Below are 16,200 nucleotides of genomic sequence, written 5' to 3'. Positions count from 1 at the left end.
ATAGTATGGTGTAATAAGTCAATCTTTTTGCTTTTTCATACTGTTCATGGGGTTCTCAAGACAAGAATACAGGAGTGGGTTGCCATTTCCTCCTCCCGTCGACTGTTTTCTCAGAACTCTTCACTGTGACCTGGCTGTCTTGGATGGGTCTCTTCAGCATGGCTCATAGCTTTATTGAGTTATGCAAGCCCCTTCACCACAACAAGGCTGTGATCCATGAAGGGAGAAAGGGAAAGATATACCCATCTGAGTGCAGAGTTCCAGAGAATAGCAAGGAGAGACAAGGAGGCCTTCTTAAATGAACAATGCAAAGAAATAGAGGAAAACAATAGAATGGGAAAGACTAGTGATCTCTTCAAGAAAACTAGAGATATCAAGGGAATATTTCATGCAAAGATGGGCACGATAAAGGACAAAAACATCAAGGACCTAACAGAAGCAGAAGGAATTAAGAAAAGGTGGCAAGATTACACAGAAAAACTATACAAGAAAGGTCCTAATGACCCAGATGACCACAATGATTGTGATCACTCACCTAGAGCCAGACATCCTGGAATGTGAAGTCAAGTGGGCCTTAGGAAGCATGATTATGAACAAAGTTAGTGGAGGTGATGGAATTCCAGCTGAGCTATTTAAACTCCTGAAAGATGATGCTGTTAAAGTTCTGCACTCAATGTATTAGGACATTTGGAGAATGCAGCAGTGGCCGCAGGACTGGAAAAGGTCAGTTTTCTTTCCAATTCCAAAGAAGAGCAATGCCAAAGAATGTTCAAATTATCATACAGTTGGGCTCATTTCACAGTAATTATATTAAATGTAAATGGACTAAAACTCCTGTTGAAACAAGGATAGAGCAACCATCCAATTTGAGGTTTAGCTGAACTCTGCATAAAATGTAGTTAACAGACAAAGCTGAAAAGGCAGGGATATCTAGAGTGAAATGTGGAAGGGGGACAAACTTTGAGCTGCCAGCCCAACAGGGCTGAATTCTGAGTAAGCCTGAACCAAGAGAAACTATCCTTTGGATACTGTGGCTTTCTTTTTAGCATGCAAAAGATGAAGACCTGAATCAGTCTTTTGAGAAGATTGCCTGAATGTGCCATTAAGTTATGCAAATGTAAAGCAAAGACTCTCTATGGAAGCTGTTTGAAAAGCTAAACTGTGCTTTGTTGTTGCAAATTGTTTTAAATTCTTGCTACTGTGTGCTTAAACTCCAGTCTGGTCTTTTCACAACAATGGCTGTGGTTAGTTTTCTTCCAAATTATCCAAAAGCAAACAAAAGCCATCTTAGTTATTTTCTTCAGAAGACCACACACTCACTCATTTTCTATTAGTATGACTTTAGCCGTCCTCTTTGGGAAATAGCATTGTTTTAGTCTTCTAAAAAAGTCTCTCCCACTTCCTGCCCACAGGTGTATTTTCATTACAAATGTCTCTCATTTTTCCTGAGAATTCATTTATCTAACTCATTTAGAATGGAAAGTACCCTAATAGATTATTTTCTATCCCCACATTTCTCTCCTCATTTGGGGATGCAGATTAGTGGTAGGTGAAGAAAAGGGTGATTCTGTAAATCTCACATTGTAATTACTGTTATCAATTGTCAGTGGTAGGATACTGAGTTGAAAACGTAAGTTTTTATGTTATTATTGAATGGCCTAGACCGTCTAAGATGTATAGAGGAATAAGGCTAAGGAATAGAATGGAGAAAAGCTATAGAGACAAGAAAAGTATAGGTTGAGACATAAACCAGAGAGGGCTGGATGGGGGTGGAGGTGGACATTCCACCTCTTCAGTTCAGTTCAGTTGTGTCCGACTCTTTGCAACTCCACGAACGGTAGCCAGGCCTCCCTATCCATCATCAACTGCTGGAGTCTAACCAAACCCATGTCCAAATTGAGTCGGTGATGCCATCCAACCATCTCATCCTCTGTCATGCCCTTCTCCTCCTGCCCTCAATCTTTCCCAGCATCAGAGTCTTTTCAAATGAGTCAGCTCCTTGCATCAGGTAGCCAAAGTACCGGAGTTTCAGCTTCTACACCAGACCTTCCAATGAAGGAGAACTGATCTCCTTTAGGATGGACTGGTTGGATCTCCTTGCAGTCCAAGGGACTCTTAAGAGTCTTCTCCAACATCACAGTTCAAAAGCACAGTTCCACCTTACTGTTCATTCACTAGCAACATCTTTTTGGACTCTGAACTGCACGTACAACACTACCCCACTGGAGATGCAAAGAGGCATCCTAGAATATACCTGGGAATACGCTCATAAAACGTAGATAAAAGACCATACAACAAGCGCAACACGGATAGGGCAAGCGATTCAACTGCAAAAGTTCACGAAGGAAACGTTAGGGGAGTGAGCCAGAGCATGGACTTTAAATAGTAAAGCTGGGATAAATCCAGGAGATGGTTGGGGAGAACAGTCTGGCCGGTGAAACGGTCCGGGGGCGGGAAAACGTGTCCACACAAAAGTATGAGTTATTTCGTCTGTCATCTGTCATGCACTGCCCTTCCCCGGAATGCAGATTAATAAAAAGGTCTCTCAGTAGTCCCTGCCACCGACGGGACACCAGACAAAGAAAACATCCGTGCGGCCAGAGAAGGACAGACGGGCCGTGAAAAGGGCCCCGTTCTCAGCTCGGCCGTAGATTCGGCAGAGAGCGGGCCCGAGCACGGCCAGGCGCACCGGACCAGCGAGTCGTGGCGGCAGGCTGAGATGCGCAGGTGACCCGCGCGGGGCGCACACCGGCCCCTGCAGAGCGAGATGGCTCTGCGCGGTCCAACAGGTCCCCCGGGGAGGGGAGGGTGAGGTCAAGGCGGCAGGGCTCCGCGCGCCGTCCAACTTTCGGCCCCGGCCCTCCCGCCTCGCGCCCTCTCCTCTTCCTGCTAAGGGATACCGAAGTGATGAACATCGAGCGGGGGACACCGAAGTGATGAACACTGGGGGTGGGGGGGCACCGAAGTGATGAACATGGCGGGGGGGGGGGACACCGCAGTGATGAACATGGAGGGGGGTACCGAAGTGATGAACATTGGGGGAGTCCCGAAGTGATGAAGGGGGGGACACCGCAGTGATGAACACGGAGGGGAGGGCACCGCAGTGATGAACATGGGCGGACACCGAAGAGATGAAGGGGGGGACACCGAAGAGATGAACATGGGGGGGCACCGAAGAGATGAAGCGGGGGACACCGAAGTGATGAACATGGACGGGGGGAGACACCGCAGTGATGAACATGGCGGGGGGGGGGACACCGCAGTGAAGAACATGGAGGGGGGGCACCGAAGTGATGAACATGAAGGGGGGGCACCGCAGTGATGAACATGGGGGGTACCGAAGAGATGAAGGGGGGGACACCGAAGTGACGAACATGGAGGGGGGAGACACCGCAGTGATGAAGCGGGGGGTGGGGGGGACACCGAAGTGACGAGGGGGGACACCGCAGCGATGAAGGGGGGGACCACAGTGATGAAGGGGCGGACACCGCAGTGATGAAGGGGGGCGGCTTCCCCGCCCTCCGCCCCTTTCCGGTCCCGGCTCCGGGGGGCCGCCCGCGGAGGCGGCGAGGAGCCGGGCTCGGTGGCTGTAAACACGGGGCGCCATCAAGACTTCGGATCCTACCGGATTTCCGCGCCGCCCCGAAGCCTCCCCGCCCGGGCGCGGCCCTCCGCTCCCCCGGCGGTGCCATGGGGCTCGCCGCGGCTGCTCCGGCCCCGGGGTGGGGAGCCGCCCGGCCCGGCCCGCGCACGGGCGCCCCCCGGCCGCCGGGGCTCCGGGCGCGCGGCGCCGCCTCCCACTTTGGCCTTTTGTACCGGCCCCACGTGACCCGCGCGGCCGGCTCTTCCCTGCTGCCCCCGCCCCGCCCTCCGGCCTTCCCCGGCGCCCGGCCCAGCCCTTCCCGCTCCGCGGCCGCCCCCCCGGCCCGCCCGCCGCCCGCGCGGCCCTCTCCTCCCCTCCCGCCCGCCTCCCTCCCGAGCCGTTCCCGCGCCCTCCCCCAGGCCGCCGTTCCCTCGCGCCGCCTCCCCTCCCCCCGCGGCTGTTCCGCCGCCCCGCCTCCCCTCCCCCCGGCCGGAGCGCACTGTCTCCAAGATGGCGGCCGTGTCAGTTCGGGGCATCTCCGCGGTCCGGCCCCGGGCCCCGGGCGCCCGGCGCTCTCCGCCCCCGGTAAGTAGCCGAGGGGCCGCCCCCCGGCCGCCCCCGGCCGCCGAGCCCGAGGCCGAGCCGCCCGGGGGCCCCGCCCCGCCGCCGCGCGGGCCCGAGTGGCCGCTGCAGGCCCCGCCGCGGCCTGCGCCGCCTCCCGCTGCTCTGCGCCAGGCCTCGGGCTGGGGCGCCGCGGCCGCCCCCTCGCGCCCGCCTGGCGCCCGGCGGCCCCGCGCCCGCGGCCCGCGGCCCGCGCCCGGGCCCGGCTCCGCGGAACGGGGGAGTCGCGAGGGGGCGGCGGCCAGGCCGCGGGCGGGCGGGCGCGCGGGCGGGCGGCCGGCCGGGGCTCCCTCGGGGCGCGCCCACCGTCCGGCGCCCGCGGCCCCGGTGCCCGCGCCCGGCCCCGGCCCGGCCGCGCGGCGCGGGCTGACAGGCGGCCGTGCGGGGGGCGCGGAGGGCGCACGTGCGGCGGCGGGTCCGCGCGCTGTCAGCCCGGGGCCGGGGGGCGGCGGGCGCCTGTCAGCGCCGACCTGCCCGGCGGGGCCCCCCAACCCCGCCCCGCGCCCCGCGCCGCTCCCGCCGGGACCCGGCCCGGCTGCGGGGCGCCCGGGAGCGCAGACGTGCGCCGCTCGCAACTCTTTCACGTGATTTCATTGTTAACTTCGTCCCTGGGTTCCGTGTTCCCGTCCGGTGGGAGCCGCCGGGCGGCCCCCCGCGTCTGCAAGCAAGCTGCAGGCTGGTGCCAACGCCAAGTTGTTGTTTTTTAAAGTTTTTCTCGCTCTTTTAAAAAAGAGAGCGCGAAGCTGTGTCTGGGGGTGGAGGGGGTTGGGGGTGGCGGGGAAGGAGGCCCGGGAGGACTGTCGGGAGCGAGGGGGCAGTTTCCCCGAGTTGGAGTTCAAGTCTGCAGGCGCTTTGCTCGCCGCAGACCCGGGGCCCCTGCGCGGAGCCAGGAGGCGGGCAGCGGCTGTCATTCATTCACTCTTCTCACCTGCGGGGCAGGTGAGCCGGTGCGGGACGGGCCCCGCCGCCGAAACTCGGGCTGGAGCCGCTCCTTTCTTTCAGCGCAGAGTCCCCCCCAATAATGAACTTCTCCGACTAATGCTTCTATGATTTCTGTCCTCTCGAGACGCTTCTCACCCAAATGTAGCTTAGTTCTCTCCTGGGGGTGGGGGTGGGGGCGCTTTTCAGCCAGAGCTCATTTAAAAATTAAGTCTTGCCTTAGGTTTGAGTGTTTACTCGAGCCTTTTCTTTCTTATCAGAGTTAATAGTACTATCGGTTTCCTAGCATCTTGTTAAACTTTTTGTTTTGAGTTTAGTGGCACTCTTTAAGGAAGGATTGCTGCGTGAGCCACTTTACGACATTGTTTATGTTGTAAAGGCTCCTCAGTATAAGAGTTCTCAGGAACATTTAGGTAAGGTTAGATTTATTTTTGGAAGCAAAGGAGTTATAGGGTTCATTATTTTGGTGATTTTTAAAAAGATGCAAATCTGCCCGGTTCTTTTGTTTGAAAGTGTTACTGACTTTGATCGTGGAGTGGCAACGTGTATATACATAATGTTTGTGTGTTTTTTTCCATTAATGTTCTCTTCAGGACAACAGTCTTGAATCATTATGAGATCTTCTCTTTACACGCAGGCAGTATATTTCCCCCCTCTGAACTCTACATTTGATATGTAAATAAGTGTACGTTTGAACCTAGGAATTTCCGGGCCATTCTCATTTCTAGTTTCTGTATCTGTAGATTGGTTGCGAACACTTTGACAGTTGTTGGACTCTCTCCAATATATTGAATGTTACTAGGAGAAGCTATCACAGCATGTGATTCTTAAAATCTGAATGGAATTGGCTTATTTTAAAATTCTTTATAAACACTTTTCACACTTGACTATTTCCATTGTTATTTTCTTTCCACTTGGAATGTTTATAGTAATAGTGTACTTAAAATATGAACTGTGCTGTGTGTAAATTTTGTTTCTTTTACTAGATGAAACAGCTAAAACACTTTCTCAGTGGTTTTCTGCCTTTCTTATTGACTATTTTCATCCAGTCTAAATGTCTGGAATTTTGAAAGATGAAAGATTCACTCTTACTTTCATTGCAGGATTCTTTCTACTAATTCAGGTAACTTGTTGACGTTCTGATTAGTTTGCTGGGGAAAGCTGTCAAGGAAGAGTTTTAGTTCATAGACGGGTGAGCGAAGATTGTGCAGAGTAGAATAGCCAGCACCCTCCGGTTAGTTATAGCCTGAGGTCATGTATAGTGCATCTCATCTTGTTTCCTCATCATTCATCTTTTTTTCCCTTTTCTTTGTTATCCCAATGGTTTGCACACATGATTGTTTTGAACAATAATAGAAACATGTTCACACTTTTACAGGTGCTCAGTGAACACGTTCTGTTGGTGTGCTTTAAAGGCTAGGATGCTTCAGTTATAACTTACTTATAACGTGGACCTTGATAGAAAACTGACTTTGTTTTCATTGTTTTTCAGGCATAAGATGCACATTTTTCTGCTGGGAATGAGATGTTCTTGAGTTCTCACACCTTTATGAAGAGACCCACATGTGGTGCTATTGAGAAGGTTGTTGGGAAGTTTGAAGACTTTTCAGATAGCAGGTTGTTTTGGTTTCTAAAGTAAAAGTGGGGAGGCATCTGTTTTGTGAAAGGAGGAAGGACCGAGGCCAGAAAACTTGTATGCTATGGTTAACTGGTTCCCAGCCTCCGCGAATGGTGTTTTCCGTGGTGTGAAACTTACGCAGCATCAGGATAAAGGATAGCGACTCTATGGATATACAGAATCCTTCACCATGGTAAAACTCGCCAACCCGCTGTACACGGAGTGGATTTTGGAGGCCATCAAAAAAGTGAAGAAGCAAAAACAGCGGCCTTCAGAAGAAAGGATATGCAATGCAGTGTCTTCATCCCATGGCTTGGATCGTAAAACTGTTTTAGAGCAACTGGAGTTGAGTGTCAAGGATGGAACAATTTTGAAGGTCTCAAATAAAGGACTCAATTCCTATAAAGATCCTGATAATCCTGGGCGAATAGCACTTCCTAAACCTCGAAACCATGGAAAATTGGATAATAAACAAAATGTAGACTGGAATAAACTGATCAAGCGGGCAGTTGAGGGCTTGGCGGAGTCCGGCGGCTCAACTCTGAAAAGCATTGAACGTTTTTTGAAAGGTCAGAAGGATGTGTCTGCATTATTTGGAGGCGGTGCTGCCTCTGGCCTTCACCAGCAGTTACGATTGGCTATTAAACGCGCCGTTGGCCACGGCAGACTCCTTAAAGATGGACCTCTTTATCGGCTCAACACTAAAGCAGCCAGTGTGGATGGGAAAGAGAGTTGTGAGTCTCTTTCCTCCTTACCTCCCGTGTCGCTGCTTCCACATGAGAAGGATAAGGTAAGAAGGGCGTGCGCATCAGTGTTCCTGGAGCTGGGGAAACAGCATGCTACAGAGCCACATTTCTAGGCTGTTCAATAGGGGTTACATTTGGCGTTCAGGGCCCTTTGTGGATAATCACTGCCTGGCTTTTATTGGTGAAATCTAGGTGGTGAGAACTCAATAGATGTGATTGTTCTCATACTTTGACATATTTGATGCCTAAGATTTCAAAGTGTAGAGTATTGCTCCGCCCAAAAGAACATACTTAGAATTAAAAAGTAACAAGCAACTTTAAAACTGTTATGTAAAAGTTTTTATACTAGCTTCCTGCTGAAGTTGCTGAGCAGCCAGATGCTGGAAACTCTGAGAACCTGTCTTCTTCCTTTCTTCCTTTTCTTACTGGCCAGGAATGAGACTGATTATCCTGACCAAAGTATTGGCAAAGCAGATTTAGCAATTCTTATTTCTGCTGTTTGTATTCTAATTTTGGGTGTGTGTGATTTTTTTGCATGCGATAAAGTCCTAAACATTGCTCATGACAGATGTAGCTGCATGGGTCAGGAATACAGTAGTCCACGTCGCTAAAGTTCTGGGGAGCTGGGAGTCTTGGTGCACACAGGTACCTTCCTGTGCTGTTTTATGCCGTTACTTTGTACAGCTGAAAGTATCTTCTTAACAGTTAACCTTGGCCCTTAAGTAGATATTCGGGATGAGGAGAGTTGTGAGTAGCTCCTCTTTGACCTGGTGTGAGAGCTGTGAGTTTATTTCAGGTGCTCAGAGTTGTAGTTCTGTGGGGAGTGGGTGTACTTTAAGGTTGTTGCACACCTTAGTGAGCGCCAGTAGCATCATCTTCATTTTGCTGAAGCCCACGGAGGCTGTTTCCAGCATGTTAACATTCTAAAGTTAATAACACTGAATGTATTTTAAATGTATTTTAAAATATTTGAGGTTTGATCTAGATTCTTGGAATTAATAACCCACCAGTAGATTTTTGTTTAAATAGCAATTGAAGATGAACAGTTTTTTTTTGGATGAAAATTTTAGAGATCTATTTTAGGGTTCCGTTTTCCCTGTGGGCTTTGAAATAGAAGCATTATCTTAACTGTTATTACCCTTAAAATGATTCTAATGGAGTCTTGAATTAATAGGCAGTCCCATTCATAACATGGTTCTGTACCATCGGAGCGTTCATTAAGGGTGTATTGAAAATTCAAGGTGGACAAGGAACTGAAATACTTCATTCTTTTAGTTCAGTGTTATAAGGATTGTATGAATTGTTTCTTGATCCCATGGCTGAAGTTAAATGAAATAGAACAATTGATTTCAACAACTGTTATCAGATGATCTCTAGGTTTACTGCATGGAAATGGGAAATACTTTATAGTTTAGAATGAAATCAGTGTCACATCTGTGAATCGGGTATTATAAATTCTTGTTAGAACTCCTGAGTGCTTTAATTTCTCTTGCTTGAATTAGGTATTTTAATTTTTAAAAATGTTAGCCATACATAAAATGTCATTTGTGCATATCTTTTTTTTAAAGGTAGTCAATATAGTACAGTGTAGGACAAAACTGAGTCTTAACACCCTAAAATTGTACTTTTGAAAGGGACTTTTGAAAACCATGTAATCCAACAGTCCTTATTTTGCTGCTAGACTGGAGACCTTTGCATTAAAAAAATATTTAATCCATTCGAGGTCTGCTGGTTTGCTTTGGTTAGAAATATCTCTTTGGCTACATATTACACTATTGTAAAGCAAAGTGACTATGGGAAAATTGAGTTTTGTTGAGTAAATTTTTGTGTATTTGTACTGGTCTGATTGGGAAGCCAGTTTACGGTAATTATCTACAAGTTAGGGTTAATGAGATCTTTTATATATTTTCTCATAGGAGTCTTATTTTCAGGGGTTAAGTTTTCTGTGTGACTTTCTCCAAAGATATGAAAAGCTCACATTAAAAATCATAATGCAGTAAACTTCAGGGCAGGGAATTATTCCTCCTATGAACAGATTATGTTTGTTCCTTTTGTTGTATTTAACTACTGTCTTCTTTTGTAAAAAACTGTTCAGTCAGTTCCCATTTGGAATTGATTGATGGCTGTTATGAACCTAGATGTTCTTTAAAAAATTATCCAGGTTGTATTTGATAATACAGGTAATTATTAATTCAGCAGAGAGTTACTGAGCACCTGCCGGGGACCGCGCGCTCTGCTTGGAGCTGCATGGCCTCACCTGGGGTCTGCCGTGCGCGCGTACCTGCTAGTCTGGTCGGCTGTGGGTGAGGGAGCAAGCGCAGGGACTGTGGAGTAGCCTGAGCAAGTTCCCCTTTACTTTTTTCCGTATCAGCTCTAACTTTTAATTTTTTTTTTTTAATTGTGATGTTAACCTTTGGAAGGAGCTATATGTTAACTTTTCAGCAACTAGTAGTTTTTGCTTTTCTCTGAAAGGGAGATGGCTGTGTACAAAAAATCTTGAGAGTTTTCATGAAGACACTTGGACTAAAGTGTGTCTTCACGTTGATAACTAGGAGAATCTGGAGATACTGTGATTGAAAAGTTTTATCCATGTTATGAGGGAAATTTCTGTGCTAACTTAGGGTGTGGTAGTTTATGGTGAGTTTGTTTAACTTGATGATTTGTTTATACTGTGCGCCAGGCATTACCTTACAGCCGCACATAAGTTAACTCATGGGATCCTCATACGGCTCAGTGAGATCGGTGCTGTTATTTTACAGGTGAAGACGTCGAGGCATAAGAGCTTCAGTAACTTGTCCAAGTCACAGAGGTGTTAGGTGGCAGACAGGGCGAGGTTTTGGACTAGGGCATCCTGACTCCAGAGTGTTTGTCACGGAGATGCCTGCTGCCTCCTGAGAGTCGTTCGGTATCACGCCTGTCCCTGCTCTTGGGTCCAGTTGTGAGTGTTCCTGGTGTTAACTGCGAGGCACGTGGGAGAGGACGTGTCCCGAGCTCCCCTTTCACTGTTTGTATCCCTTTCTTCTCTTTCTGTCATAGAATGGATTCTGAATTTGATTTCAAACCATCAGTAAGAATGTAGCAGAAGTAAAAGATTATGAATAATTTATTTTTGTATACCTGAGATCCATAACTAAAAAACAGTTTGGTCTATGTGACTTTTTTTTTCCCCCTTGAAGTTATTTTTCTGTTTGTATTAATTTTCATTTCAGATGGCCCTGGAGTCTTCTGATTTGTAGTTTGGGGTCTGTTGCGTGGCTATAATAGAGTGCTTTAATTTGGGACAGAATGTTGCTTTCCCTTGAATTATGGGCTATAGGTGAAGGTGATGTGTATAACTGCTTATAGGCAGAGGTGGTATGTGTAACTGGTTAAATAAGAACTTCTGCTTGCAGATTTCCTTTTTTTTTTTTGAAATAGACATTACTGTAAGAAAATTTGTTCATTTACTTTTATTTATTCAGTAAGTGTTTAGGTGACTACCACGAACAGTGCATTTATGATTTAGGTCCTGTTAGGGATTAAGGCAGACAGCATAGAAATGGGCAATAACTTTTTTTACACCGTTGTTTTAGTTCACAAAATATAACTTTTAGTTTTTACATTCACTGTTTTTTGGTGTGTGTAACAATTAGGTGCTGTGAATCTCTTGAGAAAGAATAAGATGTTTCCTGGGTGAGGCTAATTATTACCTGAGATTTGAATGGTCCATTAAAAGAATTACTTTGGACACTGAATCTTGGAAGGATCCATTTCCCTTTCAGGAATAATTTTCACCTTCATTTCAAATTTCCGGGTTCATTTTACACACAGAACAATGTACCTGAATATCTTTATTTTATGTTCCATAATACTAATCCAGAAAACTGCTCCTGTGGTGATCAGCCAGATGAGGAAACTGTTGATCTGTGGAGTATTGTGGAACAGAATTATATTTTGCTGAAGCATTGCAGTTGGGAAGGGAAGAGAAGATACTGTCAACCAATGTTATTGTTTAGGTCATTACCCAGCTAAGTGACTTGGAGCCAAAAGATTAAATGATAAATTGCTAGCCTTCTAAGATAAGTTATATTGAAATTCAGTAAACTCTTAGTAGAGTCCAAGTTATTCTATGTAACTGGAACTTGGCATTTTAAGTGCATAGAATAAATGAGGCTTTGACAGGAACTTTGATTTTTGATGTATAGATGCTGATTAGAATGGAAATATATTTTCAAGTTAGGAGAGTTAAGAATGAGAGCTTTGATTTAGCTATTTGGAAATGGCCTTAATCATAAAATTGTTTCACATTTTATGTGTTAGTGTAGTGGATCTGATAAAATTGTTTATAAATGTAAGCTTGGTAATGTTTTCAGATATTTTGTTGCTATGGTACTTTACAGTAATCGTCCATGCTGTTAAATTCAGGGGTCTGTTTACTGCTTGGCAGAATGCTTGTCTACTTAAAACATGCACACACATAGCAAATACCGGAAAGTGTAGATGCTACAGAAAAGTTGAGATGGCATAAATTAGTAGTAAAAAGTGGAAAAAGTTCTCAATTTAAAATCCTTATGAGAGCATGCAAGCAAGTGTATTTTATAGTATAATTATTGGGAAACTCTTTAAGATGCAAGTTTTAATTCTAATTCTGTGGGAGAAGGAATGGAGGATAATGACAACTGTATCACTCTTTAAGTGAAGAAGGATTACTTTAGAGAAAATTATCCTAACCATATGTTGCTGACTTTTTTTTTTTTTTTTCAAGTAATGGCAAGGATACAGCAACATGAATAATGTAGATTTTGTAATGTCAGCGAGTTTGCAACTGATTGATCTCAATAATCGTTATTTTCTTACATTATAGTTAATTACATTAATTGTAATTACAGTATCGTACATTTCTTACATCACTGTTTATATGATTTTTTGATGACCCTTAAGTGTCCTGGGTCCTGAGGAGAAGCTGGCTAGAAATAAAAATTTGTTACTAACAAGTCATTGAGGTGGGTTAAATATAAATGTGTGTGTGTGCATGTTAGTCGCTCAGTCATGTCAGACTCTGTGAGCCAGTGGACTGTAGCCCACCAGGCTCCTCTGTGCATGAAATTCTCCAGGCAAGAATACTGGAGTGGGTTGCCATTCCTTTCTCCAGGGTATCTTCCCCACCCAGGGATCGAACCTGGGTCACCTGCATTGAAGGCAGATTCTTTACCATCTGAGTCGCCAGGGAAGCCCTAAATATAAATTTGGTTAATATAAATTGACTTTGTCTCAGCAGACTTATTCTTATTAAAAAAAAAATTAAAAACAACTCAGGCAGAGGTGTGTTTGTAATGCAGCGTTTATTAAATACAGTCAGTTGCGCAGATATTTTTGGTCTCCGAGTTAGCCTGTGAGCTCTGTGTGCTTCGGTTGTGTTCCATCCACGATACACCGAGGGAAAACTCGAGCCACTGAAACAGCCTTTGATCAAAACTTCTACACTCGGCCACTCGTTGTTGAGTCATTAAGTCATGTCAGACTCTTTGTGACCTCACAGACTGCAGCCCGCCAGGCCCCTCTGCCCATGGGGTTTTCCAGGCAAGAATACTGGAGTGGGCTGTCATTTCCTTCTTCAGGGGATCTTCCTGGATCAGGGATTGAACCTGTGTCTCCTGCATTGCAGGCGGATTCTTTACCATTGAGTCACAGTTGCTAACACTTTGCTGTTCCTTGGGCCAGCTTATAAACTGATGAAATAAATGGAAGAAATTAAGGAAGACAGGTGGTACAGCAGATTGCTCTGGGAGTGGAGACTGAGATGACCTAACCTCTTTCTCTGCCCTGTATCTGGAGGCAGAGGAACTGGAAGCAGTTGCTTATAGAAACTATTAATAGGTAACATTTGTTAAGGCCTGACCATGTGTTGGCCACTGTTCTGAGTGCTTCAACATGCATGCACTTTCTTATTGAAGTCTCAAAAGGACTTTACATGGTTAAGTTTTATAGGCATAGTATATTTATATAATAGCTATTTAATAATACAAATTTTCATTATGGCGTCTCATAAAACACCAAATGGAAAATAAATGTATGCCAAATATATTATCTTTTTTCTTATTCTGCTGCCAGTCTTTTATTCGGTTCATCCAGACACGCGGGCCAGCACTTTTTTACATTGTATTGACTGTTAATACTATGAAGCAGACAGATAACAGAAACTGTGTCATGAATCCGGAAGAAAAATATTGTGTCATTCCAGGCGTCTTGCAGTTGTAAGACTCTCCACAGATATTTTTTCCTCTTGCTATTTAGAATACTGGCGAAGTGTAATTACACTGACCTGGTTCTTAGCTGTGTGAAAGAACTGAATCTGGGTGCCAAGTTTGCTGGTTAAACTAGAGTTAAAAAATTTTTTATCTGGTGAACTGAGAAATGTTTTTTAAACTTATAATGATAATACTTTTTATGCTCTGATTTGAAACTTCCTAAAGAACCAAATAAATGTTAGGTGTGGACTCGGCTGTGAGCCTCATTCTAGTAAAGCTGTTTACAGGTTGGCTGCGCAGGGGTGGAGCCGGCACTCCCAGGGTCTGCGGCAGGTGAGTGAAACCTGCAGCCACTTCACCTTCCGCTTCTCCAGCGCGGGTGGGCTTCGGGCTCCTTCAGCTGCAGCTGGTGGAGGAGGGAATGGCAGCCCACTCCAGTGTTCTTGCCTGGAGAATCCCAGGGACGGAGGAGCCTGGTGGGCTGCCGTCTATGGGGTCGCGCAGAGTCGGACACGACTGCGGTGACTTAGCAGCAACAGCAGCTGCAGCTGGTTCCCAGGAAAATCTAGGCTGTTTCTTCTGGGTTTTTCCTTTGAATGTCAAAGTTCCCAACAGATGGCTTTCATCAGCACTGTACATAACTCTGTAAATTCAAGTCCAAAGAAATACTTTTGGCTTCATTAGGGAACAGGTGAAGAAACAGTTCATAGCATGGCACTGTTTGGTTTAGGGTTGAAATTAAGCGTGGAGATTACAGGAGTGTAGCATTTAGATTTGCAGAATGCCATTCTGGGTCAAAATAGTTTTTAACTGCTAGCAATTACAGAAAAGGACCTGCTGTGAAAAAATAAGTCTGGCTATATAGTGTTGAGTAAGTTGTATTTTTCAACTATGATATATTTTATATTATATATTTATTTATATTTGTATGTTTTATATTAATTTTTAATTAAATGTGTTTTTATTAAAGTACATTATTTTTATTTTAAATAATGCTTACAAAGTATAGATAAATTCTCAGGAAGAAAAAGAATACAGTCATCTGCATTTTCTAAAACTTGGAGCCAGTAGCCATCTTGGATAAGGATGATTCTATTCTTATTTCACAAACAGAAGCTGAGGGCCAGAGAGGTTTACGAGTTTTGTTTAATGCCACACGGCAAGTTAATCACCTCTGGGTGATGCGATCAGGCCCTTCTCAGTTCTGTGCTTTTTTCATTAGGCTGTAGTACTGCTTTATAGTTTTAAGAGAGGAAAGAGTATAAAATAACATTGTTAAAAATCTCTTCTTTGATGGAAACCATAGGATGAACCCTGGTGTGGAGAATTTTGTTGATTTTTGTAAACCACAGATACATAAATCTGCTTGTTTCAGTGTTTGAAGACTCTGGAAAGTTGAACAGGGCTTTTTTTGGGGGGGGGGGTGGAGACTGAAGAGGAATTAGAAAGTTTTCTTCTGTTTTAGCTAAATATTATGAGAACATGTTAAACTACCCTAAAACTGGGAGATAAAATACTCCTTGAATTTTGAAAAAAATGTTCACTTGCAGTTAAGTCTGATTTTGAGAAAGTCACAGATGATGATTGAGTGCCTTGGGTAGTTGATTTGAACTTGAAATATTTAAGACTGAGATAGAAAGGGAGGGACAAGCCTTTCTATTATTAACAATTAGTGAAGTAATTTTCATCAAAGGCATAAATATGGTTGGCCTAGGAGTGTATGGTCTTATGTATGCACAGTATTTTGGTTCTGGATTTTGTAATTGTTGTTCAGTTGCTCTGTCTTAACTCTTTTGCAACCCCCGTGGACTGTAGCCTGCCAGGCTCCTCTGTCCATGAGATTTGTCAGGCACAAATACTGGAGTGGGTTGTCATCTCCTTCTCCAGCAGTTCTTTCTAACCCAGAGATGGAACCTGCATCTCCTGCATTGGCAGGTGGATTCTTTACCACTGAGCCCCCAGGGAAGCCCTGATTTTGTAACACCAGGAAACAGACTTTACAGGAAAGGCAACAGACAACAGGTCATGTTTGTCTTTTTCGGCTTTTATGACCAACAGTTCATCTCTGCATTACTTTTACTTTGTTGTAAAACCTAGCAAATGAACTAGAGAGTGGCAAATAAAAGTTAAGATTGGGGACAGTTACTTATAAAATAATTGGGTAGAGTAATATGGCACTATTTGGTTTGGGTTGAAATTAAGCATAGAGACTATAGGTGTGTAGCATTTAGTTTTGCAGTGGGTGATTTTAAGCTTCTTGGAAAACTTTGAAAGGAGAAAATGACTGCTATAGAAAGACAATCAGGCAGCCTAAAAAACCTTAAAATTGTTGCGTGTATGAAAGAAGACAGCTGCTTCCTTTACCTTTTGTGCAGAAGAGGGGGGTCCGTGTGCGTAAGGTGATTATCATGCTCACCCTGTAGGCTGCCTTTCCCTCCAGGGAGTAGGGAACTGCGGTTGACCCAG

The 16,200-nt window shown here is 45.3% G+C and overlaps 1 protein-coding gene across 2 annotated transcripts in view; it reads left to right on the top strand.

Annotated features, from left to right (window-relative positions):
* The first annotated feature begins 4,042 nt into the window (after positions 1–4,042).
* The window catches only part of KAT6A (lysine acetyltransferase 6A), a 107,004-nt gene continuing 94,846 nt past the window's right edge, over positions 4,043–16,200 (top strand). The window contains exons 1-2 of one of the 2 annotated variants that reach the window (XM_061134684.1): positions 4,043–4,168; positions 6,636–7,551. In XM_061134684.1, coding sequence (XP_060990667.1) covers positions 6,952–7,551 — 600 coding nt within the window. In that variant the 5' untranslated portion in view covers positions 4,043–4,168; positions 6,636–6,951. Of the gene's footprint in view, positions 4,169–6,635; positions 7,552–16,200 lie in introns of those variants that run through there. The other variant, XM_061134685.1, reaches the window with a different exon arrangement.

Source organism: Dama dama, chromosome 32 (genome assembly GCF_033118175.1).
Source record: "Dama dama isolate Ldn47 chromosome 32, ASM3311817v1, whole genome shotgun sequence".
Lineage (NCBI taxonomy): Eukaryota > Metazoa > Chordata > Mammalia > Artiodactyla > Cervidae > Dama > Dama dama.
This window is presented reverse-complemented; position numbering and strand designations above follow the sequence as displayed.